Source organism: Symsagittifera roscoffensis, chromosome 6 (genome assembly GCF_963678635.1).
Source record: "Symsagittifera roscoffensis chromosome 6, txSymRosc1.1, whole genome shotgun sequence".
Taxonomy (NCBI): Eukaryota; Metazoa; Xenacoelomorpha; order Acoela; family Convolutidae; genus Symsagittifera; species Symsagittifera roscoffensis.
This window is the reverse complement of record NC_087067.1, coordinates 10,227,016-10,249,002: the sequence shown is the minus strand read 5'-3', so window position 1 is coordinate 10,249,002 and position 21,987 is coordinate 10,227,016. Positions and strand designations below refer to the sequence as shown.

At 34.4% G+C, this 21,987-nt stretch overlaps 1 protein-coding gene across 2 annotated transcripts in view; it reads left to right on the top strand.

Moving 5' to 3' along the window:
- Positions 1-21,987, top strand: part of LOC134848887 (protein CLEC16A-like) — a 244,273-nt gene that overhangs the window by 167,323 nt on the left and 54,963 nt on the right. For both annotated transcript variants that reach the window (XM_063866408.1, XM_063866409.1), the window contains exons 12-18: positions 682-751; positions 1,497-1,750; positions 3,824-3,919; positions 4,619-4,868; positions 10,663-10,705; positions 10,797-10,902; positions 11,229-11,398. In XM_063866408.1, coding sequence (XP_063722478.1) covers positions 682-751; positions 1,497-1,750; positions 3,824-3,919; positions 4,619-4,868; positions 10,663-10,705; positions 10,797-10,902; positions 11,229-11,398 — 989 coding nt within the window. The remainder of the gene's footprint in view (positions 1-681; positions 752-1,496; positions 1,751-3,823; positions 3,920-4,618; positions 4,869-10,662; positions 10,706-10,796; positions 10,903-11,228; positions 11,399-21,987) is intronic.

The window sequence follows — 21,987 nt, the reverse complement described above, 5'->3', positions numbered from 1 at the left end:
CTAAGTCTGATATAGGGTTTTTTTTTTTTCATTTTTGTTCCTTTTTTTAAATATTCAAACAATTTCAGTTAATGTTGCATCGGCGCAGTCAATTTTTATTGCATAATTCTGCGTGCAAATATATTTGCATGCGATTATCTGTTTGAGATTGGAGGGGTAGTAAAAATTTTTAAAACTCAATAAAAATTTTTATGACGACAGTTTTGTTTTCGGCTCAAACAGGTTTCGGCCAAAATTTTTTGACACTTGGTAATTGATTTTCTATTCTTTTTTATGCTGGTTATGAGTTTTTTTTACAAACATGAAGTGTTTGTTGCTGTGTTTTTCAACTTTTCAAGTAAGTTTTTCAACCTTTTATCTGAATTTTTTTGCATCGCAACTTTTTGTCAGTAATTGAACAAATTGGCTTAGGTATTTTTTGATTGACTAGAAAAAGTCAACATTGATCGTTTTTGGGGTAAAGTTTTGGGCCCAGTTTTTGCAAAACAAACTGCGCCATAGTAATTCTGTTAAAATATTAAACAAGATTGGGCTTCATCATTTTTTGTCTAAAGTTAACTCAATTTGAGAACAACACGTTTTAATTTTCAAGTTTTCATCGTTTTGTTCAAATAATTTAAATCAGCGCTGTACTTTTAGCGTCATGAAATAACTGTTGAGAGGGTGTTGTTGTTGTTTCAGCTAAAGAACCAGTACAACTGCAATCTGTTTGAATATCTCCTTGATGTGCTCACTCTTGCCGCTTCCGCTGGTATGTTAATGCAACTTTCAATTTTTGTTACATTTGTTTCATATGGGTGAGCAGTTGATGTGTAATGTCGAACTAGAGGGGAACGGTGTAGAAGTGGTTTCGTCTCCGCCGTCAGCTTATTTATTTTAGTACTTCAAGTGCCAGATAAGCTTAAAAATGAGTCTTCAAAAACTAGTTTTTTGTAGCTAACAACTTAGTTTTTTCCAGCTTAGTTTGTAGATTTTGTTCTTGCTTTTCTCGCTCTAAATTGTAAATTGTACAAAATTGAAAAAAAATCAATTGGTTTTTCTCTACACTGGCTATGTATTCTTTGAGAAACTCGAATGTCTCCGTGAGATCATTGACACTTTTGCAATTGTCCGTTAGCGTTATCGTTTGCTTCGATCGTATGTGCTCCCACGCTGGACTTCACCTCCGATTTGAAATGCTGTTTTGATTTCTAAGGCAAGGTAATCCACGCCCCTTTTCACCGGTCCTCGAAACGACTAAGAAAAGACCTGATCATTCGCCAAACTATTCAATTTGGACTAAAACTGCTTATCGCTGCATGTAAACTACTTTTTTGGTTGGTCAAAAACTCAATTTGAGATCCATTTTAACACAATCCGGTCAAAACAGCTTTTCTACGAGATTGTTAAATTTTTACTGAGCTCCTCTAAAACTCAAGATCTGTATTTAATTCGAAAACTGAGTGTTGATATTTTCACAAGCTATGAATGGTTCGATGTGTTCTTGTTGCATTTAGAAATGAGGATAAGAGCAGTGACTATTGAGATGACGTGTATGTTGATGAGACACATTGTCATCTGTGACGTAGACCCATCCACCATTGACATAACAACAGAATACACGGGGACACATGAAGCGTCAATAGACACCCAGGCCAATTCGGCAGTTGACTTCAGAAGAGAAATGAGCAGTGGGAGCGCCAGTTGTAATGCGAACGCATCCTTATCGCCCTACTATTTCATCACAGACCAACATCTCGCATCTTTGGAGGTGAGTGGTTTATACTGTTATGAACAACGTAAAATTTACTTATTCAGTTTCTGAAATCAGTCGTTTTGTGCATAACTTTTGAAATTTGTTTAAAGATCTTCTTTCGTGGTTTGAGCTTAAGTCACATTTTTAGAACTTTTCCCATCGCGTTTGACCCTTAAAGTAGCTCATTTTTACAATTCATTCTCCATATGGAGGGCAAATTATGCTTTATCCAATAAAACAGGCGGAAAGATACCTTTTGTAATTCAAATCAAGAAAAAGAAGTTCAAATGCAACCATAAGGAATTCGGTACTCGTTTAGAAGTGTGGTCCATCCGTTTCTGAAGAGTCTCATTCAAAATTTTGCTTAAAAGTGTGGTCTCGCCAGACCTCTTGAAATATACCTGGAGTTTGAAGTGGATGAAAACACAAGGAAAACTTGGAAACATGTGTAAACGAAAACTTTTTTTGTTGGATTTGCCAGTAAATTTTTCTTTGAAAAGGAATTATTAAAAAGTCAATTCACTGGCAAAACTTCGAAACTTCCTGTAAATTTTTTCTGACTTTTAAATGGGACCATTGGTGATTTACGTGACCATACTTCTAAAAGAGGTTTTAAATGGGACCATACTTCTAAATGAGTACCAGTAATTCAAATTCACCGAACAGTTATAAAGAAAAAACGGAAGTTGAAATTCAACACAAAGAAAAAGAAATCAAATGCAACAGAGACAAATTTTTTATTTATAACTGCAACAGAGCGTAAAAACAAAACAAAAAAATTGTTCCAATCCAAGTAATTCTATATACTCTTCATTGAAACAACGAGGAATCAACGTAAGACCGAGCGCAATTTTTGCAAGCTAACATCTTTGAAAGTAACTATATCTGGTTTAAAATATTTATTAGGTTATTGCGGGTCTAAAGTGAAAGTTTAAAATTTCTGCAGTAAGTTTTCTCAATGGTTTGATATTGCTGCAAGCAGAAAAGTTATCACACTAAACAATTTAATTTTATGGCTGGAAAGTTTCACATCGCGTGAACAACTCTTTCGAGAATTCCACTGAAAACCTAATGGCAGATGTCATACATGATAGCTGAGAATATGTGCTCTCAGTCAATGTGAAATTTTGATTCCAAATTGCTGAAAAAGGTTGTTCTAAAAAGGCATTTTAGAGACTTAAAATCTAAGTTCGCGTGTAATTTTATTCATTAGTGTAATTTACGCGCTATCGGGCAACGAAAGTTAGAATATCACAAAAAAGTAAGCCTAAATTTCAGGTTTAGAAGTTCATTTAATTACAGAATCTCAAGCGGACTAAAACTAAAGTTATTTTAGTTCTATGATTTTCTCCAATAAAGACAGTGTTAATCATCAATTTTTCTTAAAGTTGAAACAGCTTGACGATGATGAAATTTGTTCTTTGGAAATTGAAATTTGATAAGAAGTGTTGAGAGAATGGTGTAATCATTAACGCTTTGTAACTGTGCTGGCTGGGTTTTTTTAAGTGTAATGAACGTAGTAAAGACTCTTATATATGTCTTGCTACTCTTTTTTTTGTTTTTTTTTTCTCAGGAAAAGTCTTAAAAGTCTCTAGTAACTGCAGATGAGCATTTATACATATTGATGCATTTATGAATGCACTTAGGTATATATGCACTTTTCGAGTTCAATTGAAATTCATCTGCTGAAAGTGATGTAAATAGCACTCTCCAAATACGAACGTGGAAATAACGCGAAAAAAACTTGAACGATTTCTAGTTTCGAAAGTGCAATTTAATTTTTAGATTTCCAGCGGAATAAAAACTTTGCCTGTTGATCCAGTTTTCTCAAGTTGCGTTAATGTTATCAAAAAAGCGCCATGTCATAAATCCTTCTAGAAATAAAAGAGCTTAAAGGACATCTGTTTCTTTCTTCGAAAGTTGAGAAAGTTGAAATGTTTTTTTATGTACATTGCGTTCATTACTCTTTTCCAATCTTGGATTGGCTATATTTGTTTCATGGAGTTTCTGTGGGGTATTTTGGTTGAAAAAAGTCTACTTGCGCGGAAGTTCAGCATGGAATTGGCATGGTTTTTCTTTTTTTTTCAGAGTGTGAAGGAGCAATCGTGTCTGTACTTGAGACGCTTCTACAAAAGCGAAGAGATGTTCCTGGACCTGTTCGAAAGCGAGTTCGAAACATCAAAAGTGAGCCAAACTAAAACCAAACTACTTCAACAATATTTTAGCATTTATTTCGATGTGAAACTGAGTTAATTCGACGGAAGGCAAATTGCTTTTGAAACGCATAAACATCAATTGAAAATCATGAATAAAGCTGTTCTGGGCTTCTTGTCCGACCCAAAGGGTTCCCCTTTGTACTATTTTGAGATATCTATTTTGGCTGACTGACCTAAAAATTTTTCTAAAGGCGTCTTCGGCGCCAATCTATACTAATTTTGAGGGGGGAGCGTGTGCCGAAAAAACGCAATTTTTTGGTCTAAATTTTCCAAAAAGTGCCTAAAACGCCTTTTTTGACCTGTTAATTCAAAATTTTGCCTGCGGTGCAGAAATTTCGGCCAAAACAGGGTCTTTGTAATGCTTTAGGAGAGCTCAAAAAATCAATTTGGTCGACCTAAAAAAAATTGAAATTTAGAATTTTTCTTTTGAAATTAAGAAAAATTGAAATTGAAAAAAATTGAAATTGAAATAAATTGCTTATAGGTGTTCATTTATACGCAAAAATTGGTTCTCAGTGTCCAAGTAAGCTTTTGTATTTTCATAAACGTTCTTCAGATTAGTTTGAGAAGGATATTGCTAACAATTTGATATCATCAATTAAAATCAGATGCCTTTTCAGGCACACCGCATCCACAGTACAAAGTATGGATTTGCTTTTTTTTTCAGAACAAGCGCACAATAGTGTCGCGTCTAATCCAAGACGCACCCATCATCCTCCCGCCGGTGTCCACCCCCCTCTCGGGTATCTCAGCTAACAAGCGGCTTCCCTGTGGGGAGATGGAGCTGACCAAACTGGCCATGTGCTGCTTCTTCGAACTGAGGAACCTCTCTCTGGAACTGCAAAACAGTGTGGACAGTCTATTGCCACTGGCCAAGGAGTCTGATTTGGTTCAGGAGGGAGATAGACTTAATCTGAGTTAGTATAATTGAATGTAACTAACCCGAAGCAAAAAAAATGAAACTCGACGTTGAGTAATACTACGAATTCGCTTTTTCTAAAGATTGCATAAATTAGCGCCACATTCTTAAAAAGTGCCAAACTTAGTGTCTGTGTTGCTGGTATTTAGCAATTTATAAGTGGTGGGTGTTTTAATAGAAGCATGCTCATATTGATCAACTGCTAAGGCAGTAGACACCAGAGCTGTAGCTAGTTGATGGAGTGGGTCCGGTTACCGAGTTTTTTTGTTGTTCCAAATTTAGGTTAATTTTCTTTTTTTTTCAAGCTGAACACAGTGAAGATTCTTAGGTCGTCAAGGTTTTGACTCTTTTTCACTCCCCCACCTTTGAATCTCAATTTTGAAAACTGCTATAACGTTGTGACAATGCAAGAAAACTTGAAATAGTGAACAAACTCACAATTATGAACAGATTTATTTTTCATACTCTACATACTCTGCAGCATCACCATTTAGCCATAATAACAGGCATAACAACCATAAAGTTGGAAAATTTGACAGGTAGGGGAAGTAGAAAAGAGCTATGTTTATTCTCAGGAAAGGTTTACTCCACTGTCTTTAATTTTTCATTCTTTTTTACCCCACTCTCTTTTAATTTACCCCACTGTCTACAGCCCTCGAAAAAGTCCGGGGGAATATTTGACCCAAATTTTTGATTTGTTCATTTTCTGAGAAACCACCCTCACAAATCTGAGGTTTTGATTTCAATGGATAGAAAGCGTTATGGGAAGCTCCTCTGCCCAAGCGACTGCCTCCAATTTTATTTAAACAAAGAGTTATTGTTCTCGGAATATTCGAAATCTGAGTTGTTGGTTTCATTCGAAATAATAGTTTGTGTGAATTAATTCTGCGTGAGCGGCTATGCTCATTGTTTTTGAACACAAGAAGGTTTGATTCTCGGAAAATTCAATTTTTTGATTTGTTGACCTGTTTTTGGAAACTTTTAGACTATTTTCGTATAGTATCAAGCCATTTCTTTGGTCGAGTGTTCAATCGAGAAACCCGGTATTGGAGAATCTTATCTTATGAAGTGACCACGACCTTCTTTTTGCAGAAATTTTTATGGATTGCGGAAAGTCGAGCTTTTGAACTTCTGACCGTTTCTTATAAACTTGTTGACTTTACTTTTCTTGGAAACTACTTTATCAAATCTGAGACGAAGAGTCAATCGAAAAATGCTTGCGAGAATTTTACTGCCGAAGCAATGTGTTTTGAAAGACAAATATTATGTCCTTGCGAAAATTCCAATGTTTCAAACATTTTCACTGACTTTTTTTACTAGAGAAATAACTAAGGTTTTGAGCAAAGTCGATTTTTTGAAGCTACCCATTTTATCCCACATCACTTCAACAAATTCGAAAATTATCAGACATACCTCCATGTAGCTGGAACCATAGTTATTTTTTATTGTTTTTTATCGAGTTACACGAAAATGCTCAACTACTTCTTTAAAACGTTTTTCATTTTTATTTCGACTTGCGTTTTCATAACTGTGTGGTATTGCAGATGGCGAGAAGCTCCGTTTCGCCTCTGTGTATAAAATGCAATAAAAAATGCATTGAATGTTTTTGAACACTTTTTTTGGCTTCTTTTGATGTTTTTAGGTTTGATTTGTAAAGCAAGTGTCAGATTTCCCAGCGAAATGAAAGTTTTATAAATTGATCTACGTTCCTCAAATTGTTAACTTTATCAAAAAAGTGTGAATCATAATAAGTTTTAAAAATTCAAAGAGCCTCAAAGTACAAGTTGTGAAATTCAAAAAAGAACAAGTGGTTCTGTTTTCTTTAGTTCATGACTCTTTTCCAATTGTCTGTTGGCTATGGCTATGTTACTGAAATTGAAAAGCTTTAGGCCATATGTTTTTTTCTTTGAAATTCGAAAGTTAAACTTCAATTAAAAATCAGTGTTTTTTTCTTTCCTTGCGTTCAGTTCATTGAATTTTTCCAGCGGTCTGTTTGCTGTTCCCGCGTTTTGAGAGCTCTTATTTGCTATTTTTGATCTGTCTTTGCGAAGTGCTGCTTCGCTTACCGCTCGACTTTCGTTTTTGTGCTTTCCAATAACTGAAGCGCAAATGGCGCGAAAAAAAAACTGATTGACTTTTAGTTTCAAAGATGAACTTAATTTTTTTGTGGATTAAAAAAATTATTTTCTTAAATCTTTTCTGAAATAAACCTATATGTTCATTAAAAAGTGTCGGCTCTTTTCCAGTTCCCCCCACCTTTCAAAATACCGAGTTTTATGTTTGTTTTACGTGTTATTACGGCTAAATGCGTGATGTTACGCAGTAAAGTATGAAGAACAAATCTGTTCACAGTTGTCGATTTGTTCACCACGCCAAATTTCATTGCATTATGACATTGTTAAATAAATTTTTCAAAGTTGAATTTTAGAGGTGGGGGGACTAGAAAAGAGCCAAAGTGTCAATCATAGAATGTTCTGGAGCTACTTTTTTGTTTTTCTTTGGCCTTCTTGAGTTAACTGAAATGTTTGCAGCTGTCTCTTGGTTATATTCAGTCATTTTTTGCTCTTTGTATTCAGAAAATTTCCTTTCACAGGAGTTTAAATTGCCCAATAAGTCTGAATGATCATTTTTTTCGTGACTTTTCACAGAAATAGAAATTGGTGAATCAAATTTGAGCAGCAATTATTTTTATCGTTCTAAATTATTTAACAATATTTTAAATAAAGCACAGTAAATTAATTTAAATCGAGACAGATTAACTTGTTAACAGTGGCATGCATTGGAGTTTTTTTTTGACAGGCAATGCTTTTCAAAAGTCCAATCCACCTGTTTTGAGCCTTTTTATGAAGTTTTTTACCCGAGCTTCCTCAAAATAACATATTTTATGAACCAGAAATGAATCTCGTAAAATTGTACTTAAGTGGGGACCTGGGAGACTTTTGTCAATCAGAGTTTTTTATTCGGCACGCTACTGACTCTGAGTTCAGACACTTATTAGTCGTGTGGTTTTTGATTTTTTTTTTGCAATTTTTGACGAAAGTTTTAAAAATTGATCACGCGTAAATTTGATTTTTCAGGTTTGACTTTCGATTTCTTTTCAACTTCAATTCCAACTCATTTGTTTTGCTAAAAAGAAGGCAAATTCAGCTCCCCAATAGCAATTGTGCAAATGGTGCCAAAAACGTGAAAGGGTGTTTCGAAAGTCGAATTAATTTTTCTAGCGTAACAATAACCTATTGTTCCAGTGTTTTCAAAGTGGGTGAATTGTTTCAAAGTGGGCTAGAGCTTTAAGGCCATATATTGTTTTATTGGATTTTTTTAAACAGAATTATCAGACATACCTCCATGTAGCTGGAACCATAGTTATTTTTTATTGTTTTTTATCGAGTTACACGAAAATGCTCAACTACTTCTTTAAAACGTTTTTCATTTTTATTTCGACTTGCGTTTTCATAACTGTGTGGTATTGCAGATGGCGAGAAGCTCCGTTTCGCCTCTGTGTATAAAATGCAATAAAAAATGCATTGAATGTTTTTGAACACTTTTTTTGGCTTCTTTTGATGTTTTTAGGTTTGATTTGTAAAGCAAGTGTCAGATTTCCCAGCGAAATGAAAGTTTTATAAATTGATCTACGTTCCTCAAATTGTTAACTTTATCAAAAAAGTGTGAATCATAATAAGTTTTAAAAATTCAAAGAGCCTCAAAGTACAAGTTGTGAAATTCAAAAAAGAACAAGTGGTTCTGTTTTCTTTAGTTCATGACTCTTTTCCAATTGTCTGTTGGCTATGGCTATGTTACTGAAATTGAAAAGCTTTAGGCCATATGTTTTTTTCTTTGAAATTCGTAAGTTAAACTTCAATTAAAAATCAGTGTTTTTTCTTTCCTTGCGTTCAGTTCATTGAATTTTTCCAGCGGTCTGTTTGCTGTTCCCGCGTTTTGAGAGCTCTTATTTGCTATTTTTGATCTGTCTTTGCGAAGTGCTGCTTCGCTTACCGCTCGACTTTCGTTTTTGTGCTTTCCAATAACTGAAGCGCAAATGGCGCGAAAAAAAACTGATTGACTTTTAGTTTCAAAGATGAACTTAATTTTTTTGTGGATTAAAAAAATTATTTTCTTAAATCTTTTCTGAAATAAACCTATATGTTCATTAAAAAGTGTCGGCTCTTTTCCAGTTCCCCCCACCTTTCAAAATACCGAGTTTTATGTTTGTTTTACGTGTTATTACGGCTAAATGCGTGATGTTACGCAGTAAAGTATGAAGAACAAATCTGTTCACAGTTGTCGATTTGTTCACCACGCCAAATTTCATTGCATTATGACATTGTTAAATAAATTTTTCAAAGTTGAATTTTAGAGGTGGGGGGGACTAGAAAAGAGCCAAAGTGTCAATCATAGAATGTTCTGGAGCTACTTTTTTGTTTTTCTTTGGCCTTCTTGAGTTAACTGAAATGTTTGCAGCTGTCTCTTGGTTATATTCAGTCATTTTTTGCTCTTTGTATTCAGAAAATTTCCTTTCACAGGAGTTTAAATTGCCCAATAAGTCTGAATGATCATTTTTTTCGTGACTTTTCACAGAAATAGAAATTGGTGAATCAAATTTGAGCAGCAATTATTTTTATCGTTCTAAATTATTTAACAATATTTTAAATAAAGCACAGTAAATTAATTTAAATCGAGACAGATTAACTTGTTAACAGTGGCATGCATTGGAGTTTTTTTTTGACAGGCAATGCTTTTCAAAAGTCCAATCCACCTGTTTTGAGCCTTTTTATGAAGTTTTTTACCCGAGCTTCCTCAAAATAACATATTTTATGAACCAGAAATGAATCTCGTAAAATTGTACTTAAGTGGGGACCTGGGAGACTTTTGTCAATCAGAGTTTTTTATTCTGCACGCTACTGACTCTGAGTTCAGACACTTATTAGTCGTGTGGTTTTTGATTTTTTTTTTGCAATTTTTGACGAAAGTTTTAAAAATTGATCACGCGTAAATTTGATTTTTCAGGTTTGACTTTCGATTTCTTTTCAACTTCAATTCCAACTCATTTGTTTTGCTAAAAAGAAGGCAAATTCAGCTCCCCAATAGCAATTGTGCAAATGGTGCCAAAAACGTGAAAGGGTGTTTCGAAAGTCGAATTAATTTTTCTAGCGTAACAATAACCTATTGTTCCAGTGTTTTCAAAGTGGGTGAATTGTTTCAAAGTGGGCTAGAGCTTTAAGGCCATATATTGTTTTATTGGATTTTTTTTAACAGAATTTAATCATAAACGTAGAAAATTTTTTTAATGTTTTTTTTTTATAAAACTTGTTTTACTTGTCCATGTAGTCATAACGTTCTGTGCTTCATGCGCAGCATCCAGCTATCATTGTTTTTTTTAAATTTTTTTTAGCTGAATTGTGCTAGTTCATTTGCGAGTGCAAACGATATTTTATCCTCAGTTTTTTCTGGCTTTTTTGTTCGCTTCTTCAGTAAGTTTTCTAAATGGTGTGGTATTGTAGCAAACAAAAGTTATCACACGAAACAATTTAATTCTCTTGCTGAAAAGTTTCACATTTCGTGAACAACTAATCTGTTTTTTTTTTTGCTCATTTTAGAATTTCGCTGCAAAACTAACTGCAGATGGAGAAAACTGGCAATTATAGACCCGAAATAGCCTCAACATAATGTATTTGCCTAGTTTCCTATTTTTGCCTCAATTTCATATGCCTTCTTTTTTCTACGTAATGATCTGGCTTTCATTCTAGTATGTTAACTTATGGCCGATTGAACCTAAAAATTTGTTTTTTTTTCAGGCAATAGCGATCTTCTTGGTTGCAAAGTCATCACCAAATCCGGGTAAGCAAGTCAAATTTTTCATAAAATTTTCTATAAAAGTTAAACATTTAATATTGTAGTTGATGATTTTTCTGACCAAATTGGATTTCAGGACAGAAGAGCGTTTTCTGGTTCTGGGAAAATTCCAACTGATGTTCGTGGAGCCTGACTATTCCACTCTCGGATGGGGAATTGTTAAGTTCACCGGACCGCTACAGGTAAATCAATAAAAGCTGAATTATTCCTTCGGGTTACCCGAGCTGAAACATTATACTTATACTCAAGAAATTACATGAGTTTTAGTTGATAGCTTGACTTGATAGCAATGAGTTAATAACCAGAGACTCATCAGTTCTTTTAAAAAACAGGTCAAGTATGACACCTTTAACGCTCGATTCGCTTGGCGTTTGAATCTTGAAATCAAAAGTGAAGCAGCTTGTGACTTCTGTGCCCCTTTATTTAAAGAAAAAGCAACAGCGAGTTCAATTAATTTATCGAACGTTGTTTTGAGCCTGTAAATGGATCAATTTTCAAATTTGTTCAGAATAGCGAAGTGACTGGCTGTGCCGATGACACGCATTCTCTGCAACTGAGTATGAACAGACCAGTAGTGCCTGCGGGGATGGTGCCAATGAGTGGGAGTCCACAGGCCACAGACACTATGACCTCCACACCTCTTTTCTCAGCTCAACTCAAGTTCGACGACCATATCAGGTTACTGATAATATTAACACGGTTTCAGATAGCTTTTTTGGGAAAAAGAAGCGTAGGATAAAGTCAATGACGTCGTGCCGCTGAATGTTAGCGGCTGAAACCAAGATACATTTTCTTTGTTGAAAATCTTTGAAAACTTGTGTAGGCATGGCGATGAACCGAGGTTTGTTCGTATTCACATTGACACTAAACTTCTGATTTCATGCTATCATTTTAATTCGTTGTGTTTGAAAAGTCAACTTACAAAAATCCGACAAAAACGTCTAATGTCAGAAAAATTAATACTTGAATTCCTCGTTGCTGTAGCACAGAATATTCTGCCACGCTTATTTTCCCAAATTTTCTGTTGTTTTTAGTTAGTGAAAGGATTGAATTGGTCAATAAGGCTATAATAATCAGTTTTTTTTTCAACCAAACTCACAACCCTCCATCTCACATAAACCTAAATTTTTTTGTGTAACGAGGGGTTTTACAAGGTCAAGTGTGAAGACCAAATAAGATTGTCATGGCCCTAAAATTAGTCAATCGGACAATGTGAATAAAAAGGATTTGAAAAAGTTCGCAGGTGGGGGAGAAAAGAGCCGGCGTTTGTGTTTGCTATAATCACAGTCTGTAGCATTGGAATTGCATAGCATCTGTTCTCTGCTTTTTTGGTGGCCAGTGTGGCTCTTTTTCCTTCAGCCCCCCACCTCACATGAATATCTATTTTAAGGTGTAACCAGTGGTTTTTTCAACTGTGCATTATATATATTTAGCACACTGTCTAATTAAAACCAATTGACTTTCATCTGAAGTAATAATTCGTTCATACCGATGTGAATAATCTCTGAAGTCATGATCTTTAATCTCTTGATACTAAAAATGGGAAACTAATTCATTCAATTAAATCTTTCGCTGCTATTTCAATTTATGGACCCTAAGAGGTTATGGGCGATTTCGTGAAGAATTGAGACTCTACGCCTGACAGCATCAGAGAGTAAAATTATACGGTGGTTTGTATGCATAGGATTTCAAGAGAAAGAAAAGAATTGGTTGTATGAATTACAACTTTGAAAATAGAAGTTTTGAAAGAAAAGAGAAGTTTTGAAAGAGAAGTTTTACAATTCGAAATTTGAAGTGACATTTAACCATGGCACGAAGTATTCAAACAAGATTGGAAAAATTGACTTTTTCGGGAAATGAAAATGATTGGGAGTATTTTGCTGAGCAATTTGAAGCTCGTATAGTTCTTTTGAATTTAAAGAAAACGTTGAAGGGAACAGATGTTCCAGGAAGTAGTGAAAATGAAACTAATGTTAATGATAGAAAAGAACAATTGTGGTGTGAATTAATACAATGCCTTGATCGAAAGTCTGTAATGCTAATAAAACGCGATAAACCAGATGGTTCAGCGGCATGGAATCGGCTGCAAAGCTACTTTAAAAGTACGGAACGACCACGTGTTCAAAGAATGTTAAATGAAATTTCTAATTTGAAATTAGAGGCGAGCGAATCGATTAAGGACTACATACTTAGATCGGAAAATTTGCAAATGAATCTACAAGAAGCGGGAGAGGGTATTTCTGAAAAAATGATGATTGCAATGCTTTTAAAAGGACTACCAAAAGAATTTGATAATTTTACAACTGTGGTGAATTTTTCGAAAGATGCAAAAAGCTTGGACGAGATTAAAAGAGATTTGTCAAATTTTGCCGAAACAAGCAAGACTTTTTTGCAGAAAAATTCAACAAATGAAACGTTTTTTAGTAATAAAACTATTAAATGCTACAGTTGCGGAAAGCAAGGTCATAGAAAACAGGATTGCAAGAAAGACATAAAATGCTACAATTGCAATCAAATGGGACATTTTGCTAGAGATTGTAGGAAAAATACCCAAAATAACCATTCAAATAGCAGCCATCAAAAACAGTTTACATCAAAAAATCAACAAAACAAAAGCCATTTTACTTCAGAAAATGAAAACACTGTCGACTTTTTCAGTTTTCATTCTAATGACAATGATTTTGGCGTAAATTCCGACAAATTTTGCTTGATTGATAGCGGTTGCTCTGCGCATATGTTTAAAACACGCGAATTTTTTACGGAACTTGATACGAATATTAATGGAAATGTTGGCTGTGCAAATGGAAGTAATTCAAAAATTGTGGGAAAGGGAAAAGTAACGTTTAAAGTTCAAACAAGTGATGGTCGATTGATAACTATAGAACTGAAAGATACTCTGTTTGTACCTACGTATACGGCAAATTTAGTTTCTGTATCTAAACTTAACAGAAATAAAGCTGATGTAATGTTTGATGATGTTTGTCCCAGAATAATTTTACCAGATAGTTCTGAAATTTTGCTTCAAAATCAACGAGATCTTTTCAAAATGAAAATTGAACTGGCAAATGAACACTCTGTGGAAAATGTTGCAATGGTTGTTTCGGACATAGAAATTTGGCATAAACGGCTTGGTCATAATAATTTTGATGACATCAAGAAATTAGAAAATCTAACGGAGGGAGTTAAATTTAGCCAAAAGAAACATAATAACTGTGTTGATTGTCAAACTGAAAAAGCTAAGCGGAAAGCGATACCAAAAGTTTGGGGGACTAGAGCTACAGAAAAACTAGAAATTGTTCATACGGATATTTTGGGACCAATTGATACGATATCTGTAGACAATTTTAAGTACGCAATAGGTTTTATTGATTCCTACACAAGATTTTCTGCGGTTTACTTATTGAAAAATAAAAGTGATAGCACTCAGATGCTCAAACAGTTCATAGCGGATTATGGTAAACCAAAAACAATAGCTAGTGATAATCCAAAAGAGTTCAAATTTGGAAAGTTTAAACAGTTTTGTCTTGATAATGCCATAAGAACTGAATTTTCTGCGCCTTATACACCAGAGGAAAATGGTAAAATAGAGCGAACTTGGGGTAGTGTAATGGCAATAACTAGATGTCTTTTACAAACTGCCAGCATGGAAAAGAAATTTTGGTCTTTTGCATTGAAAACAGCTTTCTACTTGAAAAACCGAGTTTATCATTCTGCAATTGGGGTAACCCCATACGAAAAATTTTTCCAAAGCAAACCTGATTTGAAACACGTAAAAATTTTTGGTTGTGCTGCATATATGTTTGTCGAAAAAGTAAACATGAAAAAACTTGATTCAAGGGCCGTGAAAGGATTTCTGCTTGGATATAGTCTGAACAGTAAATGTTATATAGTAGGAACTGAGCTTGATGGAAACTTTGAATTTTTGGAGAGTAGAAATGTTACTTTTGATGAAAAAGTTTTTCCTTTCAAAAATGACGATGAAAATGATTCTGGACGGGAATTGGAAATAAGCGTTGAAAACTATTCTGAGATTTCTGAGAAAAATTCTGCGGATAATGTCAATGGCGGAAACCTTGAAAATGATCAATTACGCCGCAGCAGACGGATCAAACAATTAAATGCGCCTGAGATTTCATTTTTTAGAAATGAGACAATTTTTGATGAGTGTTGGCTAGCTGATGCAACTTTTTATGTTGATAATTTGCCAAAAAATGCTAACGATGCACTTTCTAACCCCAATTGGAAAAAAGCAATGCAGGATGAATATAATTCTCTGATCAACAATAATGTCTGGGAATTAGTTCCACAAACGGATCAAACTATTTTGGGGGGAAGGTGGCATTTTACTTTGAAATACAATAATGAGGGGGGAATTTCAAGATACAAGGCAAGATATGTGGCTAAAGGCTACAATCAAATCAAAGGCGTTGATTTCAAGGAAACCTTTTGTCCTACAGTAAAAATGGCAACATTACGACTTATTTTAGCAATTTCAACAGCTAAGGGTTTTGATGTAAGACAATGGGACGTAAAAACAGCCTATCTAAACGCTAATTTGGAAGAGAATGTCTTCCTGCAACAACCTGAAGGTTTTGAGCAGAAAGACAGTGGGGGTAATCAACTTGTTTGTAAGCTAAATAAATCTATTTATGGATTAAAGCAGTCAGGAAGAAATTGGTACTATACCTTACAGATGTTCCTTAAGTCAATAGATTTTACAGCGTCAAAAAGTGATCCCTGTCTTTTCATGAGAATTTCAAAAGATGTTTTGGAATACGTATGCATTTGGGTGGATGATATAATTTACGCTTGCAATGATGCTAACAAGTTTATATCATTTGAACAACAAATATCTAGTCAATTCAAAATCAGCGAAACAGCAAAACTTTATTGGTTTTTGGGGATGAAATTCAACTTTTGTGGGGATGGGTTAGAAATTTCTCAGGAAGCGTATATTGACAAGCTACTGTCAAAATTTGGTTTGATTGAGTGTAAACCAGTGTCTACACCTGCAGCTGATGGTTTAAAACTTTGTAAACGGCTACCAAATGAGGTGAAATTAGCAAACGACAAAGATTATAGAGGACTTATCGGCAGTCTAAGTTACTTGTCAATTACTACAAGGCCTGATATTTCATTCATCGCTCATTGCTTGAGTAGATATGTGAACGACCCTACTGAAGTACACTGGATTGCTGCAAAACGAGTTCTACGATATTTGAAAGGAACTAGATCGTATAAACTTATCTACAGACGATGTACTGCTACGCCAATCTTGTATGGCTATTCTGATTCTGATTGGGGAGGTGACAGTGACACTAGACGCAGTACTAGTGGATATTGCTTTTTCCTGTTTGAAAACAGCGGTGCAATATCGTGGGCTAGCAAACTCCAAACTACTGTTGCAAAATCTACAGCTGAATCAGAGGCTACAGCTCTTTCGTTAGCCTGTAATGAAGGATTATTCCTGTTGAATTTACTGATCGAAATCAAACTCGATTTAATTGATTTCAAAATGTTTGTGGACAACCAAGCATGTATTTCTCTTGTGAAAAACGACGTTAACAAGGGAGTCGTAAAATATTTTGCTATTCATCTACATTTCATCAGGGACTTAATTCAAAAGAAACAGTTGGATTTGAACTATATTGGGACTGACAATATGGTGGCTGATATTCTCACTAAGAATTTGGGCAAGACAAAGTGCAAACGTTTTGGGCTTCAGATGTTCGCCAATTGAGTGGGGGTTTCAACTGTGCATTATATATATTTAGCACACTGTCTAATTAAAACCAATTGACTTTCATCTGAAGTAATAATTCGTTCATACCGATGTGAATAATCTCTGAAGTCATGATCTTTAATCTCTTGATACTAAAAATGGGAAACTAATTCATTCAATTAAATCTTTCGCTGCTATTTCAATTTATGGACCCTAAGAGGTTTTACATAGTTAAGTATCGTTTAAGTAGTGTTTGCCAGGGCCTAACTAGTTCTCATGACAGTTTTCATGATACTGAAAAATGCGATCAAACATTTTGTAAAATTTCGTACTTGGGGAAAGGAAAAAGCCTTTAGTGTTTGCCATTAGTCAAGCGTCTGTATGTTGAGGGAACGACGAGACTCCCATGCTAATTGTCGGAGGTTCAACGCAGCCCTTGGCACTAGTTTTATTTATATGTGGTGGCATTTGTGCTGCATAGCATTGGCTTTTTATTAGCAGCTATAGCTGCATCAGTATAATAATTAAAATCCCATTTCAGAAATTTTCTATCTCGATATAATTCGGGAGAATTTCGAAATGCAGATTTTATACGCATTTTGGCTTATAACATTCGAATTTATTACATGCAAAATTAGTGTGGTTGCCTTAAGTTGTTTATATAACAAATTATCATATGCAAAATAGAGTTTTGGAGAATTTTAAAGCTCCCGTATATCTGCCGCTTTCTCGCTCCTGTTTCAATGGCCCGTGACGCAGGTGCGAGAAAGTGAGAATATGTGAGGTCGCATGCATGTTCGAATCTGGCACAACAAAAGCTCAAACAAAAGTGTTTCACTTTGAGCAGCTTTTGTCGTTTTCTCGCTTGTTTGCGAAGCCCAGCTGCGCATTGATGTAATTACTAAAATATTGTAGAAGTCCGGTCTGATAAATCATCCGGATAAATTAGTCCTTTAATGGTTTTTGGCCATAGTTTTTTTTGCTTTCTAGCCTAATTGGTATGATTAACTTATTAAATAGTTATACTGAGGTGCAGAATGAAATAACTGAGCCGAATATCACTTAAACAATCCAAAGCTGATCTTCGGTGTTTAGACCAGATTCTTGCATTAACAAGTGCTTCCACAAGGTTATGCACAGTTTTGAGCCTACTCAACGAGGAGGATAATGACGAAGCTTCAAAATTTGATAAATTTCGCAGTTGAACAGTCTATAAATAGGGCGATTCCTTCGATAGTGGCCCAAATGAGTTTACAATTGCGATCAACTATTTCGAAGCTGTAAGAATTGGTGTAGAAGGATTAAAAGAAGAAATTGAACAAAGATATTGAAATAACTGTAAATAAAAACAATCACATGAGAAAGTGCGAGGTAGAAAAGTTAGAAATGTGTGGCCGATGAAAGTTTTCGAAGTAAATGAGGGTAGAAAAAAGGTGGACAAGGAAAACGGATCAATTAAAAGCCGAAAAAGACCATACAGAAGGTGCTCAAACTATCAAGAGCTGTTAAGACAAGCAAAGAGTAGTGTATTATTGTGAAGTTTTTTTAATATATAACCAGAGTCGCAAATAAAAGTGCTCAATTGGTGGCACTTTTGGTCAACTTAATCATATTTAAGCTTATTTAGATATCAATAATTCAAAGTTGCTGCTTTTTTTGGCTAGTGTTAGATCCTGTTTAGAAAAACCTGTATTATGAAAATTTATGGGATTTGTTGTTTTTATTTGCGACGCTTTGGAAAATGTTGTTACCACTTTCCGCTGAAATTTCAATTTTTCTCAAAAACTAATACAGATTTTCAACAAAAAAGGTACCCATGGAAAAACCAGCTGCTCTATGTGCCTGCATATGTCGCTAGTCTCTTTTCAATTCACCTAACAATCTATGGCCTGCAGAAATTTCAGTAGGGAGATTTTTGGCCAATGATTTCAATATTTTGATTTTCTCAAATAATGAATGCACAAGTTTCAATCAAATTATGAGGATCTTCCTTTCTCAAGCGACTCTTCCCTAAAATTGGCAGAAAAAATGATATGACCTCAAACAAGCCCATTTTTTTACATTTTGGTTCATTTTTCCAACTTCTTTTTTTAACTATCCTGCTGAATCGGAAATTAAGAGTCTAACCGAAAGATAAAAGTCAGTTATGCGAATCTCACTTGAGCGAGCGGCTATGCTCTTCGTTTTGAAGAAAATTTGGCGCTAGAAAATGTCCAATTTTTGAATTATTGCCCGTTCTTTGGAAAGTCTTTTTTTCCAAAATCTAATCTGCTGATTCTTAGGTTGTTATTTCAGTAAAACTAACATGGTACTTGGATTTTCTCTTTGTAATCTGTTTTACTATGTTTTTTTTGTAAAAAAAGCTGATGTGGACTTCGGAAAAATTCCTTTTTAAATTTAAACAGTTTTTTGTCACTAATCTCGTAAACTACCAGCTAAGTCTGATATTAAGGGTTCAATCTAAAAAATCAGGGTGCGAAAATCTTCAATCTAAAGATCAAGGTGTCGAAAGCAGAAGCTATTCCAATGCTTTTGTGAAGAATTGTTCATGGATTTAGGAAAAGCAAAGTTTTCGAATTATTGGTCGATTTTTGGAATCTTTTTTAGTTTTTTTTTCGAAAATTACCCAACCAATTCTGAGCTAAGAACTTCCCAATTGAAAAGCGAGTTATAGTTTTGTTCTTTAACCACGCGGTTAATTTAAATAGTTTGGCTGCTTTATAACTGCTTTGATGGTGCCAAGTTTTAGTAACATTACGAGCTGTCGTGGAGGAAATGTGAGAATGTGTTACTCCTAATCTCAACGTTCCCAAGGTGTACTTTTTATCTTTTCCTTATTTTACTTTGTTTTACCTGCTTAGAGCTTTTTTGCATTTTCCTTGCTTGTGTTTGCGAGGCGTAGCTTCGCCTTTGTGTGATGCCTGTATGGAAGAGGAAGATATTTCAATCGCACATCGGTTATCAGGAATGAAGAAAAGGGTTATCGTATTTTTAATGATTGGACAAAAGAGGAAACTTTGGTATTTATCACAATGACCCAAGTATTTACAAAATCTCAAGTTTTTACGATGGAGGAATTGGCATGGGTTATAAGATAAATGATTTGAAAAGTAGTTTTTTCGATATGGTTCCATCGTTCGGGTACTTCTCAGTGTGTCTCAAACTCTTCCAGCAATGAAAAATAGTGTAATATGCATTTGAATATAAGATAATTTTAAAAAAATTTCGAACAATTTGAAGCACTAAAATTAAGTCTTGAGTCTCCGCTTAATACTGAAACACACGCCTAACTGAAACTTGGCTAACAGAGAGTGACAGAAGCGGAAGCTGGTTAGTTAATGGCTATAATCGGTTTTACTTTTAAAAAAACACGCATGGTGGCGGTGTCATAATTCAAGCTAGTAATAATTGCTGTTTACTGAATCAGATGTTAGTGCCCTTTGATGAAGGTATACACGCTGAAATAACAAAAGTAAATTCTTTATTCTTTTGTATACAAAAACGCAAGGCAAAGAAAATGTCTTTCGTCAAAAGTTTGAATCAGTTTCTAGATGAGAGAAAGTCCCTAAACAGACCTTCTATTTTGTGGGCGATTTTAATATTGATACTACGCAGAACAACTCTCGTGATCGGAATAACAAAAATAGCATACCATCAAACGGCTTTGAGATCACTTATAACGAAACATGACGTAACAGAAAATAAACAAACTTGTAAGAATCATTGCTTTTATGAAAATTTTTCTGTCTGTTTCGAAAATACTTAATTATGAAAATGGAAGCGAGAAATATCACGATGAAATTTCTTTCCGCGGTACATCTTTCTTAAAATTCCACGTAAAGTATCTTGAGTTTTTAGAAAAAGTTGAAGTTTTGTTTGAATCACCCGACTTAAAACGGTTTCGCTTACAGAACCCAAATATCACATATTCAATTTGTTTCAGAGGTTGTATGTAAGATTTCTCGATGATTTTGCTCCTCATAAATGCACTGAAAACAACTAAGAACGCGGTCAGTTGGGTTTACAAAATAGACTCAAATTTTTTTAAAATAAGCGAAAAATAGTGCTCAGAAAAATAAGAAACAGTCAAAATAATGAGATTTTTTAAGAAAAAATTCGAAGTTTTAAGGGATCGCAAGTGAAATTAAACAATCAAAGAAAAACTATTATTGGAACAAAATTTTAAAATTGTATCGGAAACTCAATGCACAATTATTAGCAATCAATTTTTATCAGCGGCAATTGAGGCATGAGCAGAGTTAACTGAAAGGCTGAGATAAGCGCTTCTTCTGATGATTTTAACAGCTTCTTTTGAATTTGAAAAAAAAACTTTCGATACTATTGGTCGCAACAGATCATTATATAAGCTAGAGAGACATGTTTCTGGCATATTTGCTTAAACTGGTTCAAAACTCTACTACGTAATTGCATACAGCGTATGTCATGGTGTTAGTTCTGATTGGCTTGAAATCGAGTGACCCACAAGGATCAACCCAAAGACCTTTATTTTTAATCGTTTTATTTAATAATTTTGCCTTTGAACTGCAATCTGGGGAGGTAATCCTTTTCACAAACGATACAAACTTAACAGCAATAGCTTGTAGAGTTTAAAATGTGATAACAGATCTACTTGATTTGAATAATTCGCTAAATGCAAATAAATTGGCAGTCAATATATCTGAAACAATTTAAATACTATGTTTTTTAATCTCCGTATAATGCAGTCCATTTACGTCAAATGGTCATTTTGTAGTGACCGTTTGACGTATATAATTTCTGTTAATTGTTCTCCCTTTTTTCAAACTTCGATTTTTTGAGTGAAAAGAGGGATTTTTTAAAATTTTGTTTAATGACATAGTGACAGTTGATTAGTTTGGTCATGATGATGATTGTTTATGTGTTATTTTAACTGCTTGTCATATTGAGAAATTGTTAGAAACTCATTCAGAGAAAATATTTTTTGTTGTTATTCGAAGTCTTTTATGTATTAGAATGTGGGCTTCACTATCTCGCCATGTTTAAGCTTTTTTAACGTACTATTTTTGCATGTTTAACGAAAGATTTTCTAAATGTTTAAGCTATATCGTATATTTTGCGTGTTTAACGAAAGAATTTTTCAGTGTTTAAACTATTTGGTATATAGCGTATCAGTTTCTAGATGAGAGAAAGTCCCTAAACAGAGCTTCTATTTTGTGGGGCGATTTTAATATTGATACTACGCAGAACAACTCTCTTGATCGGAATGACACAAAAATAGCATACCATCAAACGGCTTTGAGATCACTTATAACGAAACATGACGTAACAGAAAATAAACAAACTTGTAAGGATCATTGCTTTTATCAATATTGTTCTGTCTGTTTCGAAAATACTTAATTATGAAAATGGAAGCGAGAAATATCTCGATGAAATTTCTTTCCGCGGTACATCTTTCTTAAAATTCCACGTAAAGTATCTTGAGTTTTTAGAAAAGCTCGAAATTTGTTTGAATCATCTGAATCATAACGGTTTCGCTTAAAGAACCCAAATCACACATGAAATTTGT